The 25,138-nt window shown below is 37.4% G+C and overlaps 1 protein-coding gene across 1 annotated transcript; it reads left to right on the top strand.

The window, feature by feature from the left end:
• Window positions 1-3,469: 3,469 nt before the first annotated feature.
• On the top strand, window positions 3,470-23,507 carry SYT2 (synaptotagmin 2). Its single transcript, XM_070939886.1, has 8 exons — window positions 3,470-3,677; window positions 4,765-4,925; window positions 12,623-12,748; window positions 14,165-14,332; window positions 16,653-16,820; window positions 17,542-17,659; window positions 21,079-21,212; window positions 23,301-23,507. The coding sequence occupies exons 1-8, from the start codon at window positions 3,470-3,472 to the stop codon at window positions 23,505-23,507; spliced, it is 1,290 nt and encodes a 429-aa protein (XP_070795987.1).
• Window positions 23,508-25,138: the final 1,631 nt, after the last annotated feature.

Here is a 25,138-nt window from a genome sequence, read left to right as displayed (position 1 = left end):
ACATTTTAACAGCATGCCTGACTATGTCACAAAATTTAGTTTAATATTGCAAACATACAGATTTTGGCCTTGAACTTTTTGTACTCTGCCTTTATTCTCCAGCTGTGTAATTCAAGTATACAAAATAGCACTCTGCTTATGGATACTGTATCTCCTACCAGAGTCTACAAGCTGTGAATAATCTCTCCTAGCCAATGTTTATTTTGATCAGCATAAAGCAGTTGATGGATAGCGACTCAATTGCTTTCCTTACATTTTCTTTATAGAGCTAAGAACCATCCTGCTTGTTAAATAGCTGCCTCCCATCTACAGACATTTGAAATGAAGTTACAATACAAAAGAAGCAGGAAATAATGGATTCATTAGCCATTCCACTGGCAGGTTGGCATTTGCCCTCCACTTTTCCACCAACATGCCCTCATTCTCTTGACTTTTTCTCTATTAAATGATTACAAAAGGAAGGAAATGTTTATACACATTACTTGTTGGACATTATTTATTGCTCAGTTAACCCTGATATTAATCACTTGGAGATGCAAAATAACAAAACCAGAAAAGAGGCATTTGTTATATCTTATTTGGTGTCATAAATATGTAGGAATCCTATGTGAATGAATGGAAAACTATGTTGTGGGAAAGGATGGAATTGGGATTGAGGTAGGGTTGAAATTTTGAAACCTACCAAAGAACAGCAAGATGAAATCTATCATATTTTTTGGAGTGTAAAACGCACCTTTTCCCTCCCTAAAAGAGGCTGAAAATTTGGGTGTGTCTTATACTCCGAATGTAGCTTTTTTGAAGCTTTTTTTCAGCCCTAACGAGTTAATGAGGCACTAGCAAGCAATCTTCCCAGTTTTGCCTGCTCCGACTCTCCGCTGTGCTTGAATGAGGCACTAGCCAGTGAAGCAATCTCCAGGCTTTGCTCCAACTCTCAGCTGTTCTTTAGAAGCTTTTTTCAGCCCTAACTATGTGCTAGCTGAGTGAAGCGATCTCCCCCCCCATGCTTTGCCTGCTTTTCTCATTGCTGCTTCCTCTCAGCTGTGCCTTAGAAGCCGTTTTTTATCCCCAAGAAGGGGATAAAAAAACCAGCAAACTAATGTGCTGAAGCTGACCAGACTAAGGACGCTAGCCAGATGAATACTGGTAGGCAGATTTTTTTTCCCTATTTTCCTCCCCAAAAACTAAGCTGCGTCTTATATTCCAGTGCGTCTTATACTCTGGAAAATACGGTAATTCTTATAAAATAACTAAGTATATGTGAGTATGTGCATCCCTTAAAGCAGGGATTCCCAACCCGTGGACTGGCCCTGGACCACAGCATGCCAGAATCTGGGCCATGCAAACAAGTGAAGCCGTATCTGTGGGATGCAGGCAGCACGCAAAATCACAATCCCTCTAGTTGGCGGAAAAAACTTTTTCCATGGAACTGGTCCCTGGTGTCCAAAAGGTTGGGGGGAGGGGGTGCTGCCTTACAGCAATGAAAACCACTTTTGGATATGGAGACACAGGACCTTGATAGTAGCGAGTTCCTCATTTTTCACTTTATAGTCCACGTTAAATTTCTCTCCACTCTGCTCAAGTATAACTTATATGTGGTAGAGAAAGATATGTATGACTTTTCTGTGATGTCCAATTGGACATCACAGAAAAGTCATATATATATCTCTCTACCCCCCATGCATAAAAACTAAAAACAATGAACTCTGAAATGCTGAAATGCTCCTCTGGTAATCGTTTCTACTGCCAACTTCCCACAAGGAAACTCAATGGGGAAGCCAGTAGGAAGTTGGAAATCGCTCACACTTTCATTGCTTTTTTGCCTGCCTGTGGTCATTCTGTTTCTCTCTTTAGGTAAGGAAATATCTCTCAAATGACCTAACCAGGCACATGCTTTCTAGTTTTTGTTTTTGTTTACTATTTATCTTTAATTCACTGCATATTTGGAATATTGGAATAATACATGGAATATTGTGGAGATTGTTAGCTTTTCTTAATGTTTTTCTTAATCTAAGTTGGAATTTCTTGCAAGAATGTCATGATCTAAGCTGCTGTTAGCACCAGGCTTTGCTTTTGTTGACTGAGTAGAACTCTTAACTTTACTTGAAAAATATTTACAATCAATTTGAAGTTGATATTGTTTCCATGGCAGTGTCCATGTGTTAGATCTGTTCTTTAGGATGTTGGGAAAAAGTACTGATATTAATATCAAATTATCCTACCAGAACTCTGTGTCACCTACTTCATTTTGCACATCAAGCCTTAATTTTCTCATTATTTCAGATGCTATTTTCTTTCCAATTTTAGCATTCCAGACATAAGTATGATATCATTTTTGAGTTTTGTATTGAGAAGGTATTGTCACAGGAGGATTGCTTGCAGGTTGGTAAGCTTGGGCTGAAGAGAATTTCATGCCTTTTATGCACTCTTTGTTCCTACCTCCTGCTTCATATGTTCCAAACCCATATGGCACAATTCTACTACAGTCAAGTAACTCAAGAAACAAATGAATCAAAACATAATATTTGTATGTTGATTTATTGAGGAAAATTATCCAAAGCTACATATTTCTCAAACTGTAGACAGGCAGTAATGTTCTTTTTGAAGAGTGGTTGTTTTCTCCTTGCAGTTCTGCCATATGCATCATTGTTGTTCAGTTTTCATGATGGTCACATGAAAACTTTTGCCAATGCAAAAGAGGCCTTTAGTTCCTTAGACTTTGTCCTGGGGTTCTTTGAGACCGCTTGGAATATTACACACCTTGTAGTTGATGTGATCTTAGTTGGTCAACCATTCCTGAAGAGGTTAATAATGATGCTGAATTGACTCCCTTTGTACATGATCTGCCTGATGGTATACTGGTGGAGTCTAAACTCTTTGGATATAGTTTTGTAACCCTTCAATCTGATGAGCATCACCAACAGCTTTTTGGAGGTTTTCAGAAATCTCTTTTGTTCAAGCCATGACACACTTGCACATACCTATGTGGTAAAAATCAGACTTTAATAATGAATGACCAGAATTCTGTTCTTTGAATAAGGCAGGATCTCCCACACTTGTACCTGATTATCATCCTTGATTGAAACACCTGACTCTAAAGTCTCCTTCAAATGAATTGATAATTCTAGTGGTTCGCATACATTTGCCACAAATACGTAGCTTTGCTTCATTTTCTTCAATGAGAGGCATTTCTGATGAAACAGCAATGCAAAAATCATATGTGGTCTTCTTTGTCATTCCACTTTTTTAATCTAAGGAAGAAACAAATTGTCCTTTATGAGCTATTCTGAGATACCAGTGCAAATATAAATATAAATAACCCCAGGTATGTAAATTACTTGGAAAAGCAAAATATTAATCCTTGTATATTATGCATAACGTTACTGTCAGTACTAAATGAAATATTCTAGGGAAAGTCTGGGCTGAATTATGTAATGTCTCTGGTTTTCAGGGTGCCTAAATAGCAGTCAAGATGACTTGGAACCTCTTCAAAAAACATCCCAAACCTGAACCCATCATAGCTGTTACTACAGGTACTCCAGTACATCCTACCACTACTATAGGAGCACCAGCAGTCTCCCAGGAAAATGCAACGCAGATCTCAGGCCCAGTGGAGAGTTCGGAAGACACTTTTGCAAAGTTAAAAGAAAAGTTTATGAATGAAATAAATAGGATACCTTGTAAGTAACATGTTCTTATTTTGGATGTATCTAGTGTCAACATAGTTTCGGGTCTAATTGTTCCATCCTTGCCTTTTCTAACATTTTGCATATCTGTAAAATGCAAAGGTTAGATGCCCAGCTACCCTCCTTCTCCTTTTATTATCAATTGCAAGAAATATAATTATTTATTTGATTAAAGAGACCAAACTACTTAAGGACGTTTCTTGAGAAAAGTAGAAGGTGACCTGAAATATTTTTTTTCATTTTAATGAAAAGAGACAGAAAAAAAAAATGAGAAAGGACTTACTAGAAGACTATGTTAATCTAATGGTAATTTCAAAGTGAGGTAATGTAGAGTAATTTGTTGCAAACATACTGAGTAAATTAACAAGTCACCTGGAGGGATGACTCTGTTTATAGAAAATCAAAGAGGGGAAGAAATTTTCTACATTGGGAAAAGATTCTGCGTTGGAAATAGATTATCCAAAGGATCAGCCATTTGAGTGGCGACTTTCAGAAATGTTCTGAGTGGGTCACAATTACCTAATTTATGGAATCTCTTCCCAACCTCACTGTCTTTAGTTTTGCAGCAATGATGATAGCTTGTAAGTTTTAGCAGAGATTGATTCTGCACTTAAATAACAACCCCAATTTACTTGGCTATTGTATTGTATATTTGCTTCTTTAAATGTGTTTTCAATAGTTGCTTGTAATGTTTTGATCTAAGTTGTGTAGGTGATCCTGAATACATAAACATAACATAAACATAAAAAAGAAATGCTATTAAAAAAATAAGTTGGGCACTGCAAAACGTGAGGAGAAGTAGCACTCTGCAAAGAGCCTGTCCCAGGTACTTGAAGCAGCTGCATCCTCTGGAAGGCTCAGAGAAGTTGCTTCAGAATCTTCCTCTGCCACCTCTCCTTGCATTTGAAGTCACAGCCATGGGTAGAAATGGCTTGGATATCCACACGGGGTGTGGCTTGTAAACTTTTCCTTAAAAGGATGTGCACAGCCTTAGAAATGACATCTGCGGGCTGTGCATGTGATGTAAACCTCTAGCACTTCCTGCTACCCCTTTCCCCATATTCTGCCTATATTTTCACAGTGCCACCATGGGCCCTGGTTGCCATTGCTGTCGTTGCTGGATTGTTACTGCTGACCTGCTGCTTTTGCATCTGCAAGAAATGCTGTTGCAAGAAGAAGAAGAACAAGAAGGACAAAAAGGGGATGAAAAATGCTATGAACATGAAAGATATGAAAGGCCAGGTGAAAATATATCATTGGATGAAGACCAGTTGGGAAACTGCAGTTATTTAAGTTATGAGGGAACAAGCGCTCATGTTTCTGGTGGGCTTATCTAGAGTGGCTATAAATACAAGAGAGCAAACAAACAAACAAATTGCTCTGTTTTAGAAAATATACCAAACCAAGAAATATATTAGAACAGGAAGGAGAGAAACGTTTGTTTCAAAACTATGATTACTTGATTACTCTTTAAAAAAATCAAAAGAGGTAGAAGATCATGATACTATTTCAAGTTGAGGAACTCAGAAAATGAGACTGATAGAAAATAGTCACTGTTTCAGGTGACAAAATGCATATTCTAACCTTTGCTCCCTCTTTTTTTCTGAGCTTTTTTTCATAAAACAATTGCTTGCTTTCTGTATTTGATACAATAGAAATCACTTTATTTTACTGTACTATAATGTTATTTTACTACAGTACCATAGGTTAATTTTAGTATGGCTTTGCTACAGTGTTGCATTTAATTTTTATTATTTTATTTTAGCACAAACATTTATGTTGTTATAATTTTGGCAGTCAGTTTCTCCTATAAAGGCAAAAATAAGAATACATTTCCTTCCATAGAAACTAGGAGCTTCTAATTCCATTTGTAAAAAATATTTAAAAATATTTATTGTCAGAAACCTACAGTACAGTTCTCTATTGTATATATCAAAGATTTCTTTATGTATTATTTATTTATAAATTTATAAAATGTATTAACTATCTGAATCCCAAAATACAGTAAGTGATATACATATTTTTCAAACATTTTTACAAGTAACCAATTTATAAATTTTAGAATCAATGAAGTGGCTTTTAATCTTTTTTTGCATATATTTTAATTTTTTCCTAAATTAACCAAGGGTGTTTCTAACTTTGTTTTTTCTTTTGCCTCAGAATTTCAAAAAACATTATACTTCTTAGTATGTGAGAAAGCATAACAAAGAACTCAGTTCCTGCTAAGCAAAAATAACTTTTCTATGTAACCTAGGAATGTCATATACAATTTCTCTAGGTATTAGAGGAAATATAGAATATAGATTTATTACACAAACAAATAATAGTATTTTAAGTATTTTAAGCGCTCCATGGCTTAGGGCCGGGGTATCTGCGAGACCACCTTCTGCCGCCAGTAGCCTCCCACCGACCGGTTCGCTCGCACAGAGAGGGCCTCCTCAGGGTGCCGTCGGCCAGACAGTGCCGGCTGGCAACCCCCAGGGGGAGAGCCCTTCTCTGTGGCAGCACCTGCCCTCTGGAATGACCTACCCCCTGAGATACGCATGATATCAGACCTCCGGACTTTTCGTCGGGCCCTGAAAACACACCTATTCCATCTAGCTGGGCTGGCTTGATCCCATCCTCTCAGTTTTAATTGAATTCAGTTTTAATTGGGTTGTTTTAAATCTTGGGCCGAAATTATTTAATTGTTTTTTAAACTGTTTTTAAATTTTATATGCAATGTTTTATCTCGGCTGTACACTGCCCTGAGTCCTGCAGGAGAAGGGCGGTATAGAAATAAAATAAAATAAAAATAAAATAAATAAGATTCTTTTGTGCTTGCAGTATCAAGCACTGTGATCTTGAGGCTATTCACAATTGAGTTTTCTGCCTATTTGTGATTTGGTTCCTCAACTGCCCATGAGTCCCCTTAACATTTCAGGCAAAGCTGAGGTGGCGGTTGAACTGGGAAAGTTGGACAACTCTAGTCTGATACCCCAAGGAATCAAGTCAGCATTAAGTATCAATGTAGACAAAAGATGTACCAACAGAAACTCTTCTGAAAGTAGGTTTTCATTTGGCAGCAATCTTTAATAAGGAGAGAGCAGAGTGTCCATATCAAGAAAAGCATCATCATTCTGACTACTGAATACTCTGTGGAAAATGTGGTGATGCTTTCACCAGAGGTCGGTTTCAGCAGGTTCTGACCAGTTCTGGAGAACCGGTAGCGGAAATTTTGAGTAGTTTGGAGAACCGGTAAATACCACCTCTGACTGGCCCCACCCCCATCTATTCTCTGCCTCCCGAGTCCCAGCTGATTCGGAGGAAATGGGGATTTTGCAGTAACCTTCCCCTGGAGTGGGGAGGAAATGGAGATTTTACAGTATCCTTCCCCTGGAGTGGGGTGGGAATGGTACAATGGTGGGTTTCAAAAATTTCTACTACCAGTTCTGTGGATGTGGCTTGGTGGGCATGGCATGGCTCGGTTGGTGTGGCAGGGGAAGGATACTGTAAAATCTCCATTTCCTCCCGATCAGCTGGGATTTGGGAGACAGAGAATAGATGAGGGCGGGGCCAGTCAGAATTTTACTACTAGTTCTCTGAACTACTCAAAATTTCCACTACCGGTTCTCCCTCCAGAACTGGTCAGAACCTGCTGAAACCCACCTCTGGAATGGTATCCTTCCCCTGCCATGCTCACCAAGCCATGCAATGCCATACCATGCCACGCCCACCAAGCCACACCCACAGAAACGGTAGTAAAAAATTTTGAAACCCACCACTGGTTTTTACCAGAGAGTGAGTGGGAATTCTCATAATTCAACACCACTCAACAGAGCCATGTGGGAAAAGCTGCCCTAAAGAAATCCAGGAAACAGAGATAGTCTGAGCTTTCTTTCTGCTGAAATTGGAATGGTTATAACAATATAATTAGAGAACCAGTTTGGTTAAGGCACCAGGCTAGAAACTGGGAGATAAAGTCCCACCTTAGGCACAAAGCTAGCTGGGTGATCTTGGGCCAGTCGCTTTGTCTCAGCCCTAGGAAGGAGGTAATGACAAACTACTTCTGAAATTCTTGCCAAAAAAAGTGCAGAGACTTGACCAGGCAATCTCTAAGAGTCAACATTGACTCAAAGGGACCAAAGAAAAAGATAGCATAATTAGGCACATCATACTGTAACATGTGTTAGGAAATTATAAATATAATAAATTTAGAAAACTATCAGTTTTCAGAAGCACATCCAACATTAGCTATATTCAGGCATTCAGAATTCCAGAACTCTCTACACTTTTGTAGATAATTGCCTATTAAGCATGATTGGCTGGAAGAGAAAAACAATTGTGCATGCAATCTGTGGGTCTTTGCATCCATGTGAATAAAGACCCTGCCTGGCTCAAGACAGTGGCAGAAACAGTTGAAAATGCTAAGGTATTTTGTGGCATATTTTTTCTCAATGTGCAATAAAAGTAGACTTATTATTTGTATGACATTGGCAGCAACAGAGCTTATCTTGGAGTCTTACCTGAGAGTGCTTCAGATTTAAGAATGCCTGAATAGAGTTATTCAATATTTGGTTCCATACAAACATACTATTATGTGGATGGTATGTATTTTCTGGATAGATTCTTGGCTATATCTTCCAGCTTTCTAAACAAAGCAAAGTAAAAATAGGAAAATAGAAACAGTCAAGTATTCTTTTTATCCCTTCCTATTGGAGACCACAGTGATTTGATGTCTAACCAGTATGGTTTGGGCATATAGCTTATAGAATCCTGCCTAATATTTACATATAAAGCAAAGAGATGGGGGAGATTGTTATTAATGTATCCCCAACACCAAGATGAGTTTGATAGGCCCTTCTGTTAATCTTATTTATAACCTACACCCTTTTCCCCATTAGAGCTATGATTCCATTTTAGCCTGTTGAGATAACACAGATGGAAAATTATCACTCACAAAAAGCACAAGAGGATTTGTGCAAGGATGGTCTGAGGAAGCAATTTGTCAAGAACCATCTATAAATCTTAGCTCATAAAAAATTCTTATGTAGTATCCCATTTGAAGCTACCATCTCAGTAATTCCATTATTTTATTGTTCAGGGTTATAATACCTGTTTTGTAAGCATAAATCAAACTAGCTCAGCAGCAAATCACATTAGCAATTAATCTTGACAAACATCAGGCTATGAATGGTGATGGCTTTTTCTTTCATATTGGGATACTTTGCTTTACTAATGTGGAGAAACATTTTCTGATCCATCACTCAATCTACATTAATCAGGCAGTAATCAGACTGCTTGACTGTGAGATGGGCAGCATATAAATCTAATCAATAAATATATTTTCCATGACATACTCTAAGAATGCACAACTCCAGCTTTTTTAATCATTTAAATTGCCCTGTTGTAACCAGTTTTGAGCTGGACTCCCTCTACAAAGGGTTTCCTCAGCATTGAGGTATGAATTCGTTTTCTTACCAAACCATAAAATAAAATAAAATACTAACTTCATTTTAATAAAGAGATATATAACTGCAAATGAACACTAATTCCCATCCCGTCTCACCATTGAGCACTGATCATGTAATTTAAGATTGAGTTTAGGGTTGATGAGAGCAGGAAGTCATTTATTCATCATTCTTGATTTAGGATCACAGACTTGAAAGATATATTAGAGATCATCTAATCAAGCCTACTGCTCAATACAGTACATGTCTGCAATAAAAAATACAGTTGCAGCTTCCTTGGCAGAGTCTACCATTTGCCAAGGCCATTTTCTTATGCTGGAAAATATTTCCTGTACTGTTTCCAACTGCTATTTTTAGTCCTGCTCTCTAGAGCAATAAAGAGCAAGTCTGCTCCATTTTTTCCATGACAGTTTTCAGATATTTGCAGATCCCAATAACCTGAATCCTTTTCTCTGGCCTAATCATATTGTGGATGTATGTTTTTACAGGCATACAAGAATAGGTACTCGTAAATTCCCTGAAGAATTGCAGAAGGCCCCAGAAGATGTATGAAAAGTTAGTGTTATGAATCACATCTCTAATTACTAATGAACTGATATGGCATAAAAGGCATAAGGATTAGTGATGGACTGGATTCTTCACATGTTGTGGACCCAGTTTTGACTTCGGGTATTTACAGTGCCTGAGACACTGGCAAGCTGTCAAACACAGAAGACAGCACATGACTGAATTGGATTTAACTCAGTTTCCTAAGAACAGAAACCATCTGGTTGCTTTGTTTACAATTTTTCCCATTAAAAGTCAAAGGACTGAAGGCTTTCATGTCCATGACCTCTATCTCTATGAACTGAGCATATTCCAAATTAAAACAGACAACATTTATGCAATCTACAATTTATGAAATAATACTAAATTCTATTAAATTAGGCTTTCCAGTTCTTTTCATTACTGCGTTATTCATATTGATTTCAACATCCAAGATTTCAGATAGAAAATAGTTGTGGTTATTAGTGTGGGATATCTAGATGCATCAGGGATTGAGATTTACAACCCTCAGACATATTTTTTATGCAAACAGGAACCATGGTCAGGATGACTACTAAAAGGCAACTAAGTTATAGAAGCATTTTCAATCAGGCACTCCAGTCATAGTAAGAACAGATTTTGGTACAGTATATGATTTCCCCAGATGTCTCCTGGTCTGATAGCCCAATCATGCACAAATGGAAGAAGTGACAAACTGTAAGGAGAACAAAAGCTTTCCTTGGCTAATTTCCGTGACTATTTTGCTCCAATTTCTGTCAAGGAAGACTGCCAATAGCAAGAGAGAGCAGAAAGACAGCTTTTCTCCCCTCTAACCTCTGGAAGTGTAGCATCTCGCTTAGCTAGATCATTGTAACAGCTGTGTGTCTTTCCTTTGCAGTTTATTTTTCATTCTTGTTCTTCATAAAGGGCCTTTCTAGTCACAGAAGAGGTCATCCTTGAGTTACTAATTGGCTGTGTTTTCTCTGTCTCTTTCTCTCTGTTCCCTTATGTATTTCTGTGCTTTTTTCTTTTTTTTCTTTTTGTTTCCAGAGAAACACAGGTCTACTAATTACCTTCAGTTTTCTTTTTTTAGTGCTATTTACCATTAAATATGGAAGATGAAATTGGCTGATATAAAATGCTAACTTTTGTTTCTTTGATTGGATTAAATGAAACTGAATGCAAAAAAAAAAAAAATAGTGATGTGCCTTAAGCCAAAACAACATACTTTGATAAATAAACTTTTTGAAAATGATCTCCCCAAAAAGGCCACTTCAGTTTTGAAGCAAAAGCATAATGGAGATCTACTTATGTATTTATATCATGCTCCTTGTTGAGGGCTTTACACTTGCTTTTACGGGTATATAGTTTTGCAATGGAAGTGGGAGCTCTGTTTTCATCCAGTTTCTTTGGGAAATTAGAAAATATTAGAATTTAATATTTTGTTCGCTTACTCTGTCTGGGGCACCCATCCTTTTTATAGTGCACCTTGGAAGGTGTGGAATCTGCAGTTTCTCAGGAGCACTTGTGATGTTGATAATTTGTAAAGTTTTTGTGTCTATAATGCCCTTCTCTTCCTTCTCTGTGCTCTCTTTGTTATCGTTCTGTGTTGTTCTGTCTCCATCTTTTCTGACTAACCTGGATGTCAACACACGGTAGGTCCTATTCAAATGTCAATTCCCTTTGAGGCACAAAAGGGACAAGGGAAGAGGGTTCATGGGAATTAGTCCACAATGAGCCTACATTCCATAGTTAGACTTTGTGTAAATGATAGAGTTAAACTTGATGTTATACTTTAACTGAGAAAGATTTTTTAAAAAAATCTTTAATTTCTGGTTAGGAAATTTTATAATTAGTTAATCAGAATGAGGTTCAATCCAAATACAAGGTTCTCTAACTGAAATAGACAAAAATATTTTATTGCGTTACCTGTATATCTCATCAAAGTTCTGCATGAGTTGAGTTCATGGAGGAAGCATCAAAAAGGCTTCTCAGTGACACTATGAAGGTCTAGGTATGACAAGTAAAATGCTGAAAGAGTTGTCCAGCATTATTGGCTTGTACATGCTTGTGAGATGTTCTGGAAACACTACTGTATTGAAAACAGACATTAGTGCTCATTTAGCCAAATTTAATAAAATGTAATTTAGAAGTCTGAGAAAGAATAACGAATGTATGCCTTGGATAATCTGCATGCATCTGCACGTATGAGTGTTTGAATCTTTTTTTAAAGTTAAGTGAGAAAGAAATCATTGGGGTTATTTAAGATTTCCATTTATTTGGCAATCCCTTCAATGAATTTCTTTATGGACAGTGCATATTTAAGATGCTTTGTCTGCCTTGGCTACTCCATTTCCCATAGATTTCTCATTGGAGATTGATGCCATTTGCTAGCATACAGTAGCTGTTACACAAGCCTGACTTCTTCCATGATATAGATACATTTAACCATGTTGGCTGAGGAATCCAGAAAATTGCCCACTAAAATATTTAGTAGCTGCTAGAAAGGAGAAAGCAGAATTACACTAATACCACTGTTGCATTGCTTTCCCTGAAAAAATGTAGAATTCATAACTGTTGATTAGATAAGAATTTATGTGTCAATTATATATAAGATAATGTTTGCCTTCTTTTAAAAAAAATTATTGAAGTATTCAAGCTGTATTCTTCACTAAATCTATCAACAAAGAAGAGATAGATTCTCTGCGCATTGGAGATGTGTATGAGAGGAATAAAAAAGCTGCATGTTAGTTTTCTTAATTAAAATTATGAAGAAACTCAGTTCCCCCTCCTCTTTTCATTTGACCTGGAAATCCATGCTCCTATTCCTATGGTAAATCTGAGTTTCTGTACTAACATAAGATATTGCATATGTGCGTGTGTGCCTGTATGCCTGTATGTGAAACAAGGCTCTTGATGTATAGTCACTCTTTATGGAAACATGTGCTTCTGTTTCTTTTCTAGAACAAACAGGATGATGATGATGATGATGGAGATGGTGATGAGGAAGGAGAAGAGGAAGAGGAAAAAGAACCAGAGAATCTGGGCAAACTGCAGTTCTCACTAGATTATGATTTCCAGGCTAACCAGGTAACGTATACACATTAATGAATGTAAATAAGAGAAATTTCATTCTAACTTCCTCCACTGAGAGTGATAATGAGAACTGAAGTTTAGAAATTCTTAAGAAAAATAGATTTGGAATTGCTGTTAGGCCTTGGGTAGCTTTAGACCAGCCTAAAAATAGCACTAGTAATGCAGGAGTCAGCCTGATGGCGTGAAGGAGTATGGAAACCCAGAGAAGAGTGGTGCACAGAGATCTTGATTTAAAGCATTAAGCTATAAGTTCTTTCTTTGAGTACTGGAAGCCAAGATGGTTTCAGAGTAGCAATTACCAAATTGGATGTAGTTGCCTCAGCTCTTCTGATTTCTTCAGGCTTTTTGATCATTGCACATCTGCAGATCCCCATTTGGGAAATGGCACTTCTGCAGAGATTTTTTGGCTTGTTGGTAGATGTTCAAGGTCTATGGCAGATGGTATGAGGTACCTGTAAGAACTTTGGACTTTATTGTAAACTCTTCATTGACTTATCTTGCATGAGAGCACAGTTTCTGAATATAGACCAACAGAATAATATGGGACAAACTGATTGATTGTGGTATTTTAAAAATATGGGCTTCTGTCATAGAAATTAACAACATGCTCCTTGGGATTCTGACATGTTGCCAACAGCAGTAGTGGAAGAGGATTTTCAAAATATACCAGGATGTACGAATATAGGTATAGGGGAACATAGTATATCTGCCCCTTTGGATTTGATGATATAGAAACTTTAGCCATATCTTTATATAATGTTTCCATTACAAGAATAGTAAGTTCGTTTTTAGAGTTCCCATTAGGTAAACTCCTGGAGTGTGCTGACAACTTTTATGCAGTTACCTGTGAGAAATATTCATGATACATAAAGTGTTATTAAGGTTCTACATCTTGTTGTCTTAGCAGATAAACAATAGCTCAGTGCTGAATGTATGCATCAGATTACCACAATGTTTAATTTATTGTTTTTATTCTATTTCAAATTCTATTTTTTTTCTTTTTAAGGACTGAGTATATACACTTTTGATAGTGCTGTGATCATAATATCATGAAAAAAATACTTGATGATATTTCTCTATCTAGAAGGCAAATTCATAGGAATTCTTGATAGAGCAGGTGAATGGCTCGCCTGAATATTTCTAAACTGCAATTTGCACAAATCGTAAGATATTAGAATACATTTTCTATTTGTGCCTAATCATTAATCATATGCATTTCTTCAAATGAAGTTCAATGTAGCATTTACAGCTCCATCCCCTTCCCTCCAATAACAGAAAAGAGGATTAGGGACCGGATAGTAATATAAGTGAGTTGTACGCTAAAGATAGGAGGACTAAATCAGATTGTTTCCCACTTTGATTGGAACATGCAATTTCAAGCCTTTCCTTTCTTTCTTTCTTTCCCAACAGCTCACTGTTGGAATCCTTCAAGCAGCTGAACTGCCAGCATTGGACATTGGTGGTACATCTGATCCTTATGTCAAAGTCTTCCTACTTCCAGACAAAAAGAAAAAGTATGAGACCAAAGTACAAAAAAAGACCCTCAATCCAACCTATAATGAGACTTTTGTCTTTAAGGTAAGATTTCTAACCTGGATATTCTTTGCATGATATGTTGGCCCAGGTATTTTGCCTTCAAAATAATTTGTATCCATCAGTGATCAATACCCAGCCTCATCCTAAATGGAATGGATTCCTTTCTTCAAAAGGAAAAGACTGGTAATGCTGAAGCTGAAGGTAGCAAAACTAATACTTGAAACCATATTAAACAGAAGACAGTATTCCTATAATAGCCTACCAGTAAATGAGAAATAGTACTGAAACATAATAAAGAAAAAGAGTAAGAAGGCTGACTGAAATTTTAATAGTAAGAATTAAAATGGCTGACAGGGCTCAAGACTGCCAGGATACTGGAAAAGTTATCTAAACAATAGGGGACTCTAGCAATTATGTTTTAGGAAATAGATGTTAGTAGCACTGTGAATAAATTTTATGCATCACGCTATCAGTTATATACTGTATGCTAATATACACGTTAGTCGCACTGTGATTAAATTCTCTAAAAAGTTTTATTTTATGCATTACTGTAAGCCAATACATGTGTTAGTAGTGCTGTGTTTAGTTATCTAAAAATTTTAGTTGTATGCATTTTATGCAGTTCATTTTGAAGAAGCAATCTTATTTGCTTCACTGAGGCAAAAATGCTACCCATTTGTCTTGACAAAGTGGTTTAGGTGGCCTTTAAATTCTGCAGGTCAATCGTTTTGAATATGGACATAATATAAATATGGATGTAATATTTGTCAAAGTCAACACTGAAATCTCTTCAGCCTTTACCTTTGAAAATACTGCTCTCCTCTAGTTAGTGATGTGGGTGAGACATGCTAGCTAGGAACTTCTCCAAGATGTTGTGGCTAGAAGACCTGTCTGACTGCCTACATCCTAGTTACCCAGGAGCTTCACTTTGTCTTAGAAGCAAGGATGCCTCTGTTACTTCATCAAACAGTTCTGAGTATGTATTATGTCTGAACCTTCATTGAAATAAATACTCCTTTGAAGTTTCATACAGTCCTCCAAGCCTGTGATAATATAAGCAATATTATGTTTTTATGACTTTCTGCTAAACAGAAAGTGGACAGATCCATTTTTTCTATAGCTTAATATGAATGTCTGTCTTCAGACCATTCATTAACAGCTACAAGGCTTTTTTTTATTACTAGGAGAATAAATGGAATTTTAAAAATCCAGATATTAAGTAGTTTATACATTTTTCTCCTCTTGCATTGCAAATTTGGAGTCCATTTTATTAAACTGATTCTCATATTTACTCAATATACTAATAGTAATTTTATTTTTAATTAGTAATCGAATTTTAATCATAATGCTTTCCTTCTTTAACATTCAAAATATTTTGAAGACAATATATTATTTAAAACAACCAATTAAAAACAACAGCAAAATAAGAAATAATTTGAGGCAAAATAAGCATCAAGTCAAGCCAAAGATCTTTCTACACAAAGATCTGGTCATTTTTCTAAGGCTTTTAGATGCTTATATTAGTACAAAAAAAAGAGTAGTAAAAAAAGAAAGAAAACTCTGTACTAGTTTATCTTGAAAGGTAATGTGATGTCCTTGAAATCTTAAAAATTGATTACTTCTTGAATGCTACTCTAAAAGGGAGTTTCCACCTAAAACTAATGAATAAGTACTTCAGTCCACCATTATTTCATAATAGCGAATATACTCGAAATTAAAGCAAGTGAGCCAGAGCCACTTGCTTCTACTTTTTGAAAAGTTGTTCTTTTCTTGGTACAAAAAGTAGTTGACCATTTTTAATCCTAGAATCAGAATGTGAATGTCAATATAGAAACCCTAGATCTCCTTGTAATCCTCCAGGCATTTGTAAATTGCTTTCATTGGTTTTTTCCCCCTCTTTTGCAAGAGCATTAATCAAATTTTATGTAATTAGGCCACCTATATCACTAGATGAAAAAGAAGAAGTAGTCTCTTCTCTATTTCTTTGTTGTCATGTAGTGGAGATCCAAGTTTTTGGCACCCAATATAGATTATGGCTACACAAGACCTTTCTAAAAGGTTTCTCAATGTTTCCTTTCAAATGGTAGAAATAGCAATAGCACTTAGACTTATATACTGCTTCATAGTGCTTTACAGCCCTCTCTAAAAGGTTTACAGAGTCATTTTATTGCCCCCAACAATCTGAGTCCTCGTTTTACCGACTTGGAAGGATGGAAGGCTGAGTCAACCTTGAGCCATTTAGAATCGAACTCCTGGAGTGAGCAGTGAGTTAGCCTGCAGTACTGTATTCTAACCACTGGGCCACTACGGTTCTATGGAAATGCTATATTACTGAGAAAGTTCCTTGACTTTGTTGTAACAGATTCCATACCAAGAGCTTGGTGGGAAGACTTTGGTGATGGCCATCTATGACTTTGACCGATTTTCTAAGCATGATATCATTGGGGAAGTCAAGGTACCCATGAATACTGTGGACTTAGGACAACCCATTGAAGAATGGAGGGACCTAGAGAGTGCAGAAAAAGAGGAGGTAAGTGTTTTCTCCACTTGCTGTTTGAGTTTCAGTTGTGAAATGTGTATTTAACCTTCTCTACAAAGAACCTAGAAGTGGTAAAGTTTGTGATAGTCTCGTGGTCTTGGGAAAAGAGTTACAGATAACCAAATTTAGAAGCAAAAATCCCTGCTAGTCAGAACTCCCCATGCTTGCGCAGTTGAACCATGCTTGATCTCTAACCAGTCTGCATCTTATCTCTCTGTTAAGCTGTTAGGAAAGTGATGGGCCCAACCATAAAACCCAGTTCTGGTTTATTGCCTTGTTTGTAGAACAAGGCTTTGGATTTAAAATGCAGCACCATTACACGTATAGCTATCTACTTTGTAGGGGAAGTTGTCCTCCAAAACTAACAACTTCATATAATAGGTTTTGTGCTACAGCTCTCATTATCCCCAGTCAGTGTGATCAAGGACAAGCAACGATGATGATATCTAAAAAGCCATCTGTTTCTAGAGCACATCTGGGAAACTAAGTAATCCTATGTATCCTTTGCACCTGGCACAGGGAGATTCACTTTTCCAGCCAAAGGAAGAGTAACAGAATCAACAGTAGACTGCTGGACTCCCACATATAGAAACAGCCCAAAAACAACACATTACAAAAAAGATAGTTATATTTCTTCCTATCGTAGGCACAGATAATTCATGAGACACAGTCAGAGCTTTGAGTTCATTGTTTTCTCAATTTTCCTCAACAGCCAGAGAAACTGGGAGACATCTGTATCTCATTACGATATGTACCCACTGCTGGGAAATTGACTGTCTGCATACTGGAGGCCAAGAATTTGAAAAAGATGGATGTTGGAGGACTTTCTGGTGAGTGAAGATCAACAACATGCCCACTAGATGACACCTCTGAGCTATTCAGATATCTGTCAATACAAACTAATAGTTCTCCTACAAGCATTCTGTAGTCAAAAAGACCATTAGAGAGCAGCAGAGATACAGAAACCTCAAATACTATTTGCCATAAGTGTTTGTCTGTGTATCTTTGTAGACTAGATAATATGCTTACTTTCTTTTGCAAAATCTTTGAGTTCAAAGCTTCTTTAATTTTTCACGTGAAAACAGTCATCAGCCCATATGCTTGCCAGAGAATCTTCATGAATAGCAGCTAGATTCCAAGATATACAATGAATGTGAGCAAAAGGCTGAATGGGAAGGGAAGGTAGCAGTACCACTGGAGCTTCTTGTCCATTTGTATTTTAAATTATACTTCCAGTTCTTTATTGTAATTTTCTCAACAAGAGAAAGAATCCAAGCACATTCAGAGTAGGTAAGACAGAAGGATATACAACCCTGACAAGCAATAAACTTCATTTCTCCAAAACTCTTACAATAGTAAAGTTAACTAATATGTTAATGAAAAATCTGGAAGCCAAAAAACAAGCTTGGAGAACACCAACAGTATAATATGCCAACCCTTAGTTACATATACAGTATTATCTATTTTTAAAATCATTCTGGTCAGATGTTTTAAAAGCTGGGAGAGCACAGAACAAATATGACCTCCCCTCCCCAAATGTACATTTGATAGCTTGCAAATCAGTGGTGGGTTCCGCCCGGTTCCGCCCGGTTCTGCCGAGCCGGTAACGGTGACGATATGACGTCACCGAACAGGTTCTGGGCCCCCCGCCCCCCCCACCCATCCCCCGCGTTATTCTTACCTTTTATTTGGCCCCACCCCCAATCTATTGCTGCCTCCTGAGTCCCAGCTGATGACTAGAGGGAAAAAAACTGTTTAAATTCTTGCCACGGGGCTTCAAAGGGCCGCCCTACAGCTGATCAGTGTTAAAAGAAAACAAATGAGTAGACCGGTGCCGGCAAAAATACATGAGTTGATCAGTGCCTGCAAAAATACATGAATAGATCAGTGCCTGCAAAAATAAATGGGTAGACAAGTGCCTGCAAAAATAAATGGGTAGATCGGTACAGCCTGATAGACCAGTACCTCTGCTAAATCCTAAATAATTGTCACATGACTATCAAGCCACACCCACAAAATAAGCCACACCCACAAAATAAGCCACGCCCACAGAACCGGTAGTAAAAAAATTTAGAACCCACCCCTGTTGCAAATGCATCAAATTAGTATGCCACAAAGATGGGCCTCAGATAGATATTTTCAGAAGAATTTTCCTGCAAATCTTAACCATCAACATTTTCATAGCAAGGATATAGTCTTTTAGATAATCAAACTTTAATCCATTGATGACTTTAAAATAAATACAAATATATGAAACCATGCTTGGTAAGCAATTGGCAATCAGTATAAAGGTTTCTGCGTAGGCATCATAAGATGCCATCTAAAATACTTAATATAAAAAGCATAAAATACCAGTCAACCTGCTGCAACTTCTGAAACAAAACAAAAGTCCCAATAGAATGCATTTTACTCATAGACTCATGGGTCTTCTGGTTCAATGCCTCCATTGGAGCAAGAAACTTTATACCATCTCAGACAAATAGTTGTCCAACATTTGCTTGCAAACCTCCAGTGCTAGAGTGCCCACAATGGCAGGAACAAGTTGTTCTACTCCTCTTAATAGCTATCGTGGTCAAAAAAATTCTTCATTATTTCAAATGTGGACTCCCTATATAATCTATCCACTGGTTCTTGTTCTACTCTTGAACATCATCCACACCTTCTTCCTTGTTGACAGTCCTTCAAGTATTGGAAAATTGCTTCTTGTTAAAGGCTGACAGATATGAGCTCTTCTCATAGTCCTCATTCCTATTTCAGGAATAAAACATGGAGTTGTAAGATTACTTTCTCCCTTTTGAACATGCAAAGATACTATTTCATCACCAAGGCAGATCTCTCATAATCAAGTAGAAGTAGCTCTCAGCAAAACTATAGTTTAAAATGATAGAATATGCAGGGAAAACTCACTTCAGATGTTTGGCAACTAAGTACACAAAGGCTGGTTCTGAATGTAAGAACAGACCTGAGGTTCTTTTTTCCTGAATCTATTGAATGGTGACTCAAAAAATTTTTCTGTACATTGGACAGTCCTTGAACACCCTGTTCTCTATAGTCTTTCTATGAATCACATGGCCTTAATCTCTGACCACTGAAATCCCTTTTGTACCTGTAAGGAAAATGGACTGTTTTTCTACATTTATTTTAAAAAATAACATAAGGAAAAGTGCTGCTTTATACTGAATCCGGATAGCTGCTATATGACTTTTTTTTTATCTCAAACTTGAATAATTATCCAAATATAAAATAAAAACATATTTAAGCCAACTATGTGTGTGGTCTGGTGACTCACTATCTGAATTCTTAGAGGATATTGCAATCATGGGTTTGGAAGAAGCAATGGAACCTTTTGTCTTCTGTGATTTAAAAATTCACATTAACAAAGTTTACATTATTTCTTTCCTGCTTTCCAGTATTCATGCAAAGAAAGATAAAAGGAAAAGACTTTTAAGTAGAAAGATTGTTTTGAAAAGAAATAAAGCAAAGTTGTGACAAAGTAGGAAAGAAAGAAAACACTACCCTGGATTAAAGCACGGAAAAAACTGAAAAAAAAATAAGAAACTGGGGCAAGACAGGGCAAAAATCCACTCTCTTGGTTGTTTTTGTACAGACATTTCATTACCCAAACTAAGTAACAGCATCAGTAAATAGGCTAAATAAATAAACAAATAAGTAAATAGGGCTTCTCTGGAAATCTAGAGAACAAGTTGTACAGTGCAAATGTACTGAAGCCTTGATGGAAAAATATATCATTGTATCAGAATCTTGCAGAAGACATAAGAACAGAAGCAGTGCCCTCCTGGATCAAAACTCTGATCCATCTACTCCAGTAATCTTTTCTCACAGTAACAAACTAACTACACAACAAGTGTCCCAGCAGAAGGCTTCATAGGCAGTCATTCTGCCATCAAGGTTAACAGCCATGAATACCTATGACTTCTATGAATTGGTCCAACCCTTTTGAAAGTCAGCCAAGCTGGCAGCCAGCATTACATCTTGTGGTAGCAAATTCCAAAGTCCAATAACATATTCCATTAAAAAAAAAAAACTTTTCTCTATTCTGATTGTTGAAGGATTCAGTTTCATAGAGTGACCTCTGGTTCAAATATTTGGGGAACGGGAAATTGTCCTTTCGTTCACTTTGTATCTGACATCTAATTTCTGGATAGCCTGTTCTTCAGGTTTTGTCTATAGTTTTGAGTGGCTTGTCTGTGTATTTATCTAGTTTTGATTGTATAGTCTTATGTTTCAGATCCTTATGTGAAAATTCATCTGCTGCAGAATGGCAAAAGGCTTAAGAAGAAGAAGACTACAGTCAAGAAGAAGACCCTGAACCCCTATTTCAACGAATCTTTCAGCTTTGAGATTCCCTTTGAGCAGATACAGGTTCCCATGTTTCTCATTTGAGGGTGTGGGATGATACAGGCAGCTCCCAGAAAATTTTTGAGTTGGCATATTTCTCCATTGTCTCCCACTGCTTCACAAAGCACAAGAGGCAGATCCGTAATCTGACACAGGCAGTTGTCCATCAATGATGAACCTTGGAAGGGAAATTGGTGTCTCCCCAGTATCTTGAGTAACTTATCATCATGGCCATGACATCATCCAGACAGTTGGGCATGCTGGATGGAGATGGTGTAATCGGACATATCTAGAGGATGTGTGTTTGATTCCCTTTCTCCTAATTCCTTCTCCTTCCTTTATGCCCTTCAATAAAAGTTTACTTGCAATAAGGTTGTACAGCGAACTTTTCAGCAGAGGGCGGGGGAGGGTTGAACATGAATCCACTGACCCTTATACAATATTCTGTTGTATCAGACAGATCTTTTGTGGAGCTCAATAGGATATAAATATTGTAAAGATATAAATTTAATTTATGTATCTTTCTGAAGCCTCTACTGCACTGGGACCAAGGAAGGGAAACTGTATATTGCATCTCTGATTTAAAAATTTAGTGTTTTCCACTTGGTTATGTCCAAGTTTGTGGTCATGCTAGTTGAGAATCTGGAGAATTAATAGTCTTACCAAATACAGAGGATTCAGATTGGGAAGGCTTAAGTTTTTATAAAGGACAGGTAGGCAGGCAAGGAAGCTGATTAGTTGGCTAGGTAATGAAGCCCTTAGCCAAACATCTTTGCTGATGTTGTCAACCATATTAACAATTCCTACAATACATCTCCCCCTTTCCCTCCTTCCCTCCCTCTTTCCCTCCCTCCCTCCCTCCCTCTCTCTCTCTCTCTCTCTCTCTCTCTCTCTCTCTCTCTCTCTCTCACACACACACACACACACACACACAATGTGTAGAGGTTCCTCTTGGATTTAAATCTGAACTTGGAAAATCATCATGTAATGGAACCTAGCTTTCTCATGAAAATAGTATTTCTTTTCTCTTTGGAGAAACATATGCCTAGCTTCAGCCAGTAATGATATTTACATGAAGAATTTTTTCTATTTAAATCTTCTCATTGGAGATTTTCTGAATGCTCTAAATATTTAATTTTATTAATTTAGTAAATGTACTATAACATGTATTATTCACTTTTTATTATAGTCATAACTCTAGTGTGGGGTACAAATTAAGATTAAAATAATAAAATCGGAGCAAGTGATTTGAATGATAACATTAAACCAACAGCTTAAAATATTAAAACCAGAGCAACAGCAGCATCCAGGAATAAAGCAGCATAAATTCATGTAAAAATCTGGATGAACAAACACATGTTTTCTAGCACCAGCTGCAAATGAGAAAATACTAAAATATATTTTCAAGAGTCTCTCCTTTTTGCCCATGAATTATCTCATAGATCTTAGTAGCCAGCAGTGTGCTGCAGCTGCCGAAAAAGCCAACACAGTCCAAGGGTGCATTAATAAAGGGATAGAATTAAGATCACATGAAGTGTTAATACCACTCTATATTGCCTTGGTAAGACCACATTTAGAATATTGCATCCAGTTTTGGTCTATCTAAAAAAGATGTTGAGACTCTAGAAAGAGTGCAGAGAAGATCAATAAAGATGATTAGGGGACTGAAGGTTAAAACATATGAAGAAAGCTTGCAGGAGTTGGGCATGTCTAGTTTAATGAAAAGGAATAGGGGTGACATGATAGCAGTGTTCCAATATCTAAAGGGCTGCCACAAAAAACAGGTGGTCAGTCTATTCTCTAAAGCTCCTGAAGGCAGGACAAGAAGCAATGGATGAAAAGCAACCTAGAGAGGAGAGAAGCAACCTAGAAAGAAGGAGAAATTTCTTGATTGTTAGAACAATTAATCAGTGGAATGGCTTACCTCCACAAGTTGCAAGTGCTCCATCACTGGAGATTTTTAAGAGATTAGACAATCATTTGTCTGAAATGGTGTAGGAACTCCTGTTTGAGCAAGGGGTTGGACTAGAAGGTTTCCAGGGTTCCCTTCCAACTCTATTATTCTGTTATTCTGGCCTTACTAACGATCTCTGTTTTCTTGCTTCTCTCCAGAAAGTGCAAGTTGTAATTACTGTCCTGGATTATGACAAGTTGGGAAAGAACGAAGCCATTGGAAAAGTCTTTGTTGGCAACAATTCCTCAGGCACCGAGCTCAGGCACTGGTCTGACATGCTTGCCAACCCTCGCCGCCCCATTGCCCAGTGGCACTCCTTGAAACCTGAAGAAGAGGTGGATGCAGCTCTTGGGAAAAACAAATAGGCAGCTCCATTTTCCAACATCACCTAATGAACATTCAAAGTGATCCAGAGCTATCAATACCTCAGTTAGGCAACATTTAGTTTTTGTTCTCTTTTCTAAGCTGCAACATTCTTTCTTTGATGGCTGCAAGGGAATCCGGGTGAACTCAAGAGTATCCAGGAGGAAGTGGTTTAAAAGCATGGTGGTCCCTTCTTTTCATATTCTTCCAAGTAGTTGGTTTGCTGCATGTTCCACCATCTCTCTGTGTTATTCTCTTCAAGTGTACAGCAAGCTTTTTACTTGGGTCTTCCTGAGACCACCACAAATAACAGCACAAAACAGCTTTGCTTTTGCTTGTTTTGGGAGTTTCCTCCTTAAATGAGACCTTGTGCTACAGGATGATACCAGAGCCTGAAAATGTGAGATGACGAGATACACTGTGCTTGCTTTTGAGGGGAAAAAAAAGAACAAGGTGTATGAAAAGGCACTCCTGCAAAACGGTGTTCAGTGATGAGCCATCTATCAGAAATATACAGGAAAAGCAATACTGGCACTGGGACATCTCTGAAGATGTGGATGGCTGGTGGATTAATTCTCTGTAATGAGAGGACTATGGTTTGGGGCACACAAGTTGCCAAATGATAATTGCCCTGTAATAGCTATCTAATATAGTGGGTCTTCTGTTAACCTTCAAATGTTTTGTTCTTAATGAGAACAATAGAGTGGTACCAGAAGATCATTGAAACATGAAATCTACAAATGCATGCTACTGTGGAAGGCAGAGTGCAAAAACGTTATTTTTCTTGGGGAAAAAAAGCCAAACATCACAGGATATTTATTCTAGGCTTCACAAGCTATCAATTTATGTGAAAATTTCACTCTTTCTAAGATAGTCATCTTATTGGTAGCAGTGCCAAGCTTAGAGGCATCAGAAAAAAGCTATGTCAAGTGTCTCAGGCAGCTTTGTAAATCGGATAAAAATTATAGGCCTGGGTTGATTTGCAAACATTTGCTATCATGCCTTGTTACTGCCATTCTTCTTTTAAAACCACAATAGACTAAATCTGTTGAGTGCTGCAGATTGATTGGTGGAAAATGTTTATTTTTATGAATTTGGAACTTAAAGGATGTGAAGAAAATGCTTGAGACTGAGAACTGTGTGTTTTACAAATGCTGAAGAGCAGGTACTTTTAGATAGGTGATGGGTTAGAAATAGCAGGAAGGTCCATCTAGTGGCCAGCACAGTGCAATAAGTATCCTAAGGAAGTTTAATTTAGAAAAAATAAGTACCATCAATTGGAGACACTCCCCACCCACCCCCAGTCACATTTAATTAAGGGAGCAAAGCCAGAAATTAGTGGGAAAGTGAATCCATTCCAACCAAAAGACCAAAGATATATCAGAAGCAGCAGGGCCTTCTCCTTTTATCTGGCTGCCAAAGCATTCATGATTTCTTTTTGCTAATCCCAGAAAGTCAAGCCATATTAGCTTTGTTACCTAGTGCTTGCACTGATCTCTAAAAAAAACCCCAAAACCTGCCCCTGTTTTTATGTAGTGGCAGATACAGATACCTTTTCAGACGGATGGTAGTGGAAGGAGGTTAAATGGGGGCTAGGAAGTAAGATTTTCAAATAAAAGCTTCTTTTTAGAGT

Source organism: Pituophis catenifer, unplaced genomic scaffold (genome assembly GCF_029215685.1).
Source record: "Pituophis catenifer annectens isolate HBS135680 unplaced genomic scaffold, rPitCat1.0.hap2 SCAF_3, whole genome shotgun sequence".
In the NCBI taxonomy this organism is placed as follows: Eukaryota; Metazoa; Chordata; class Lepidosauria; order Squamata; family Colubridae; genus Pituophis; species Pituophis catenifer.
This window is presented reverse-complemented; position numbering and strand designations above follow the sequence as displayed.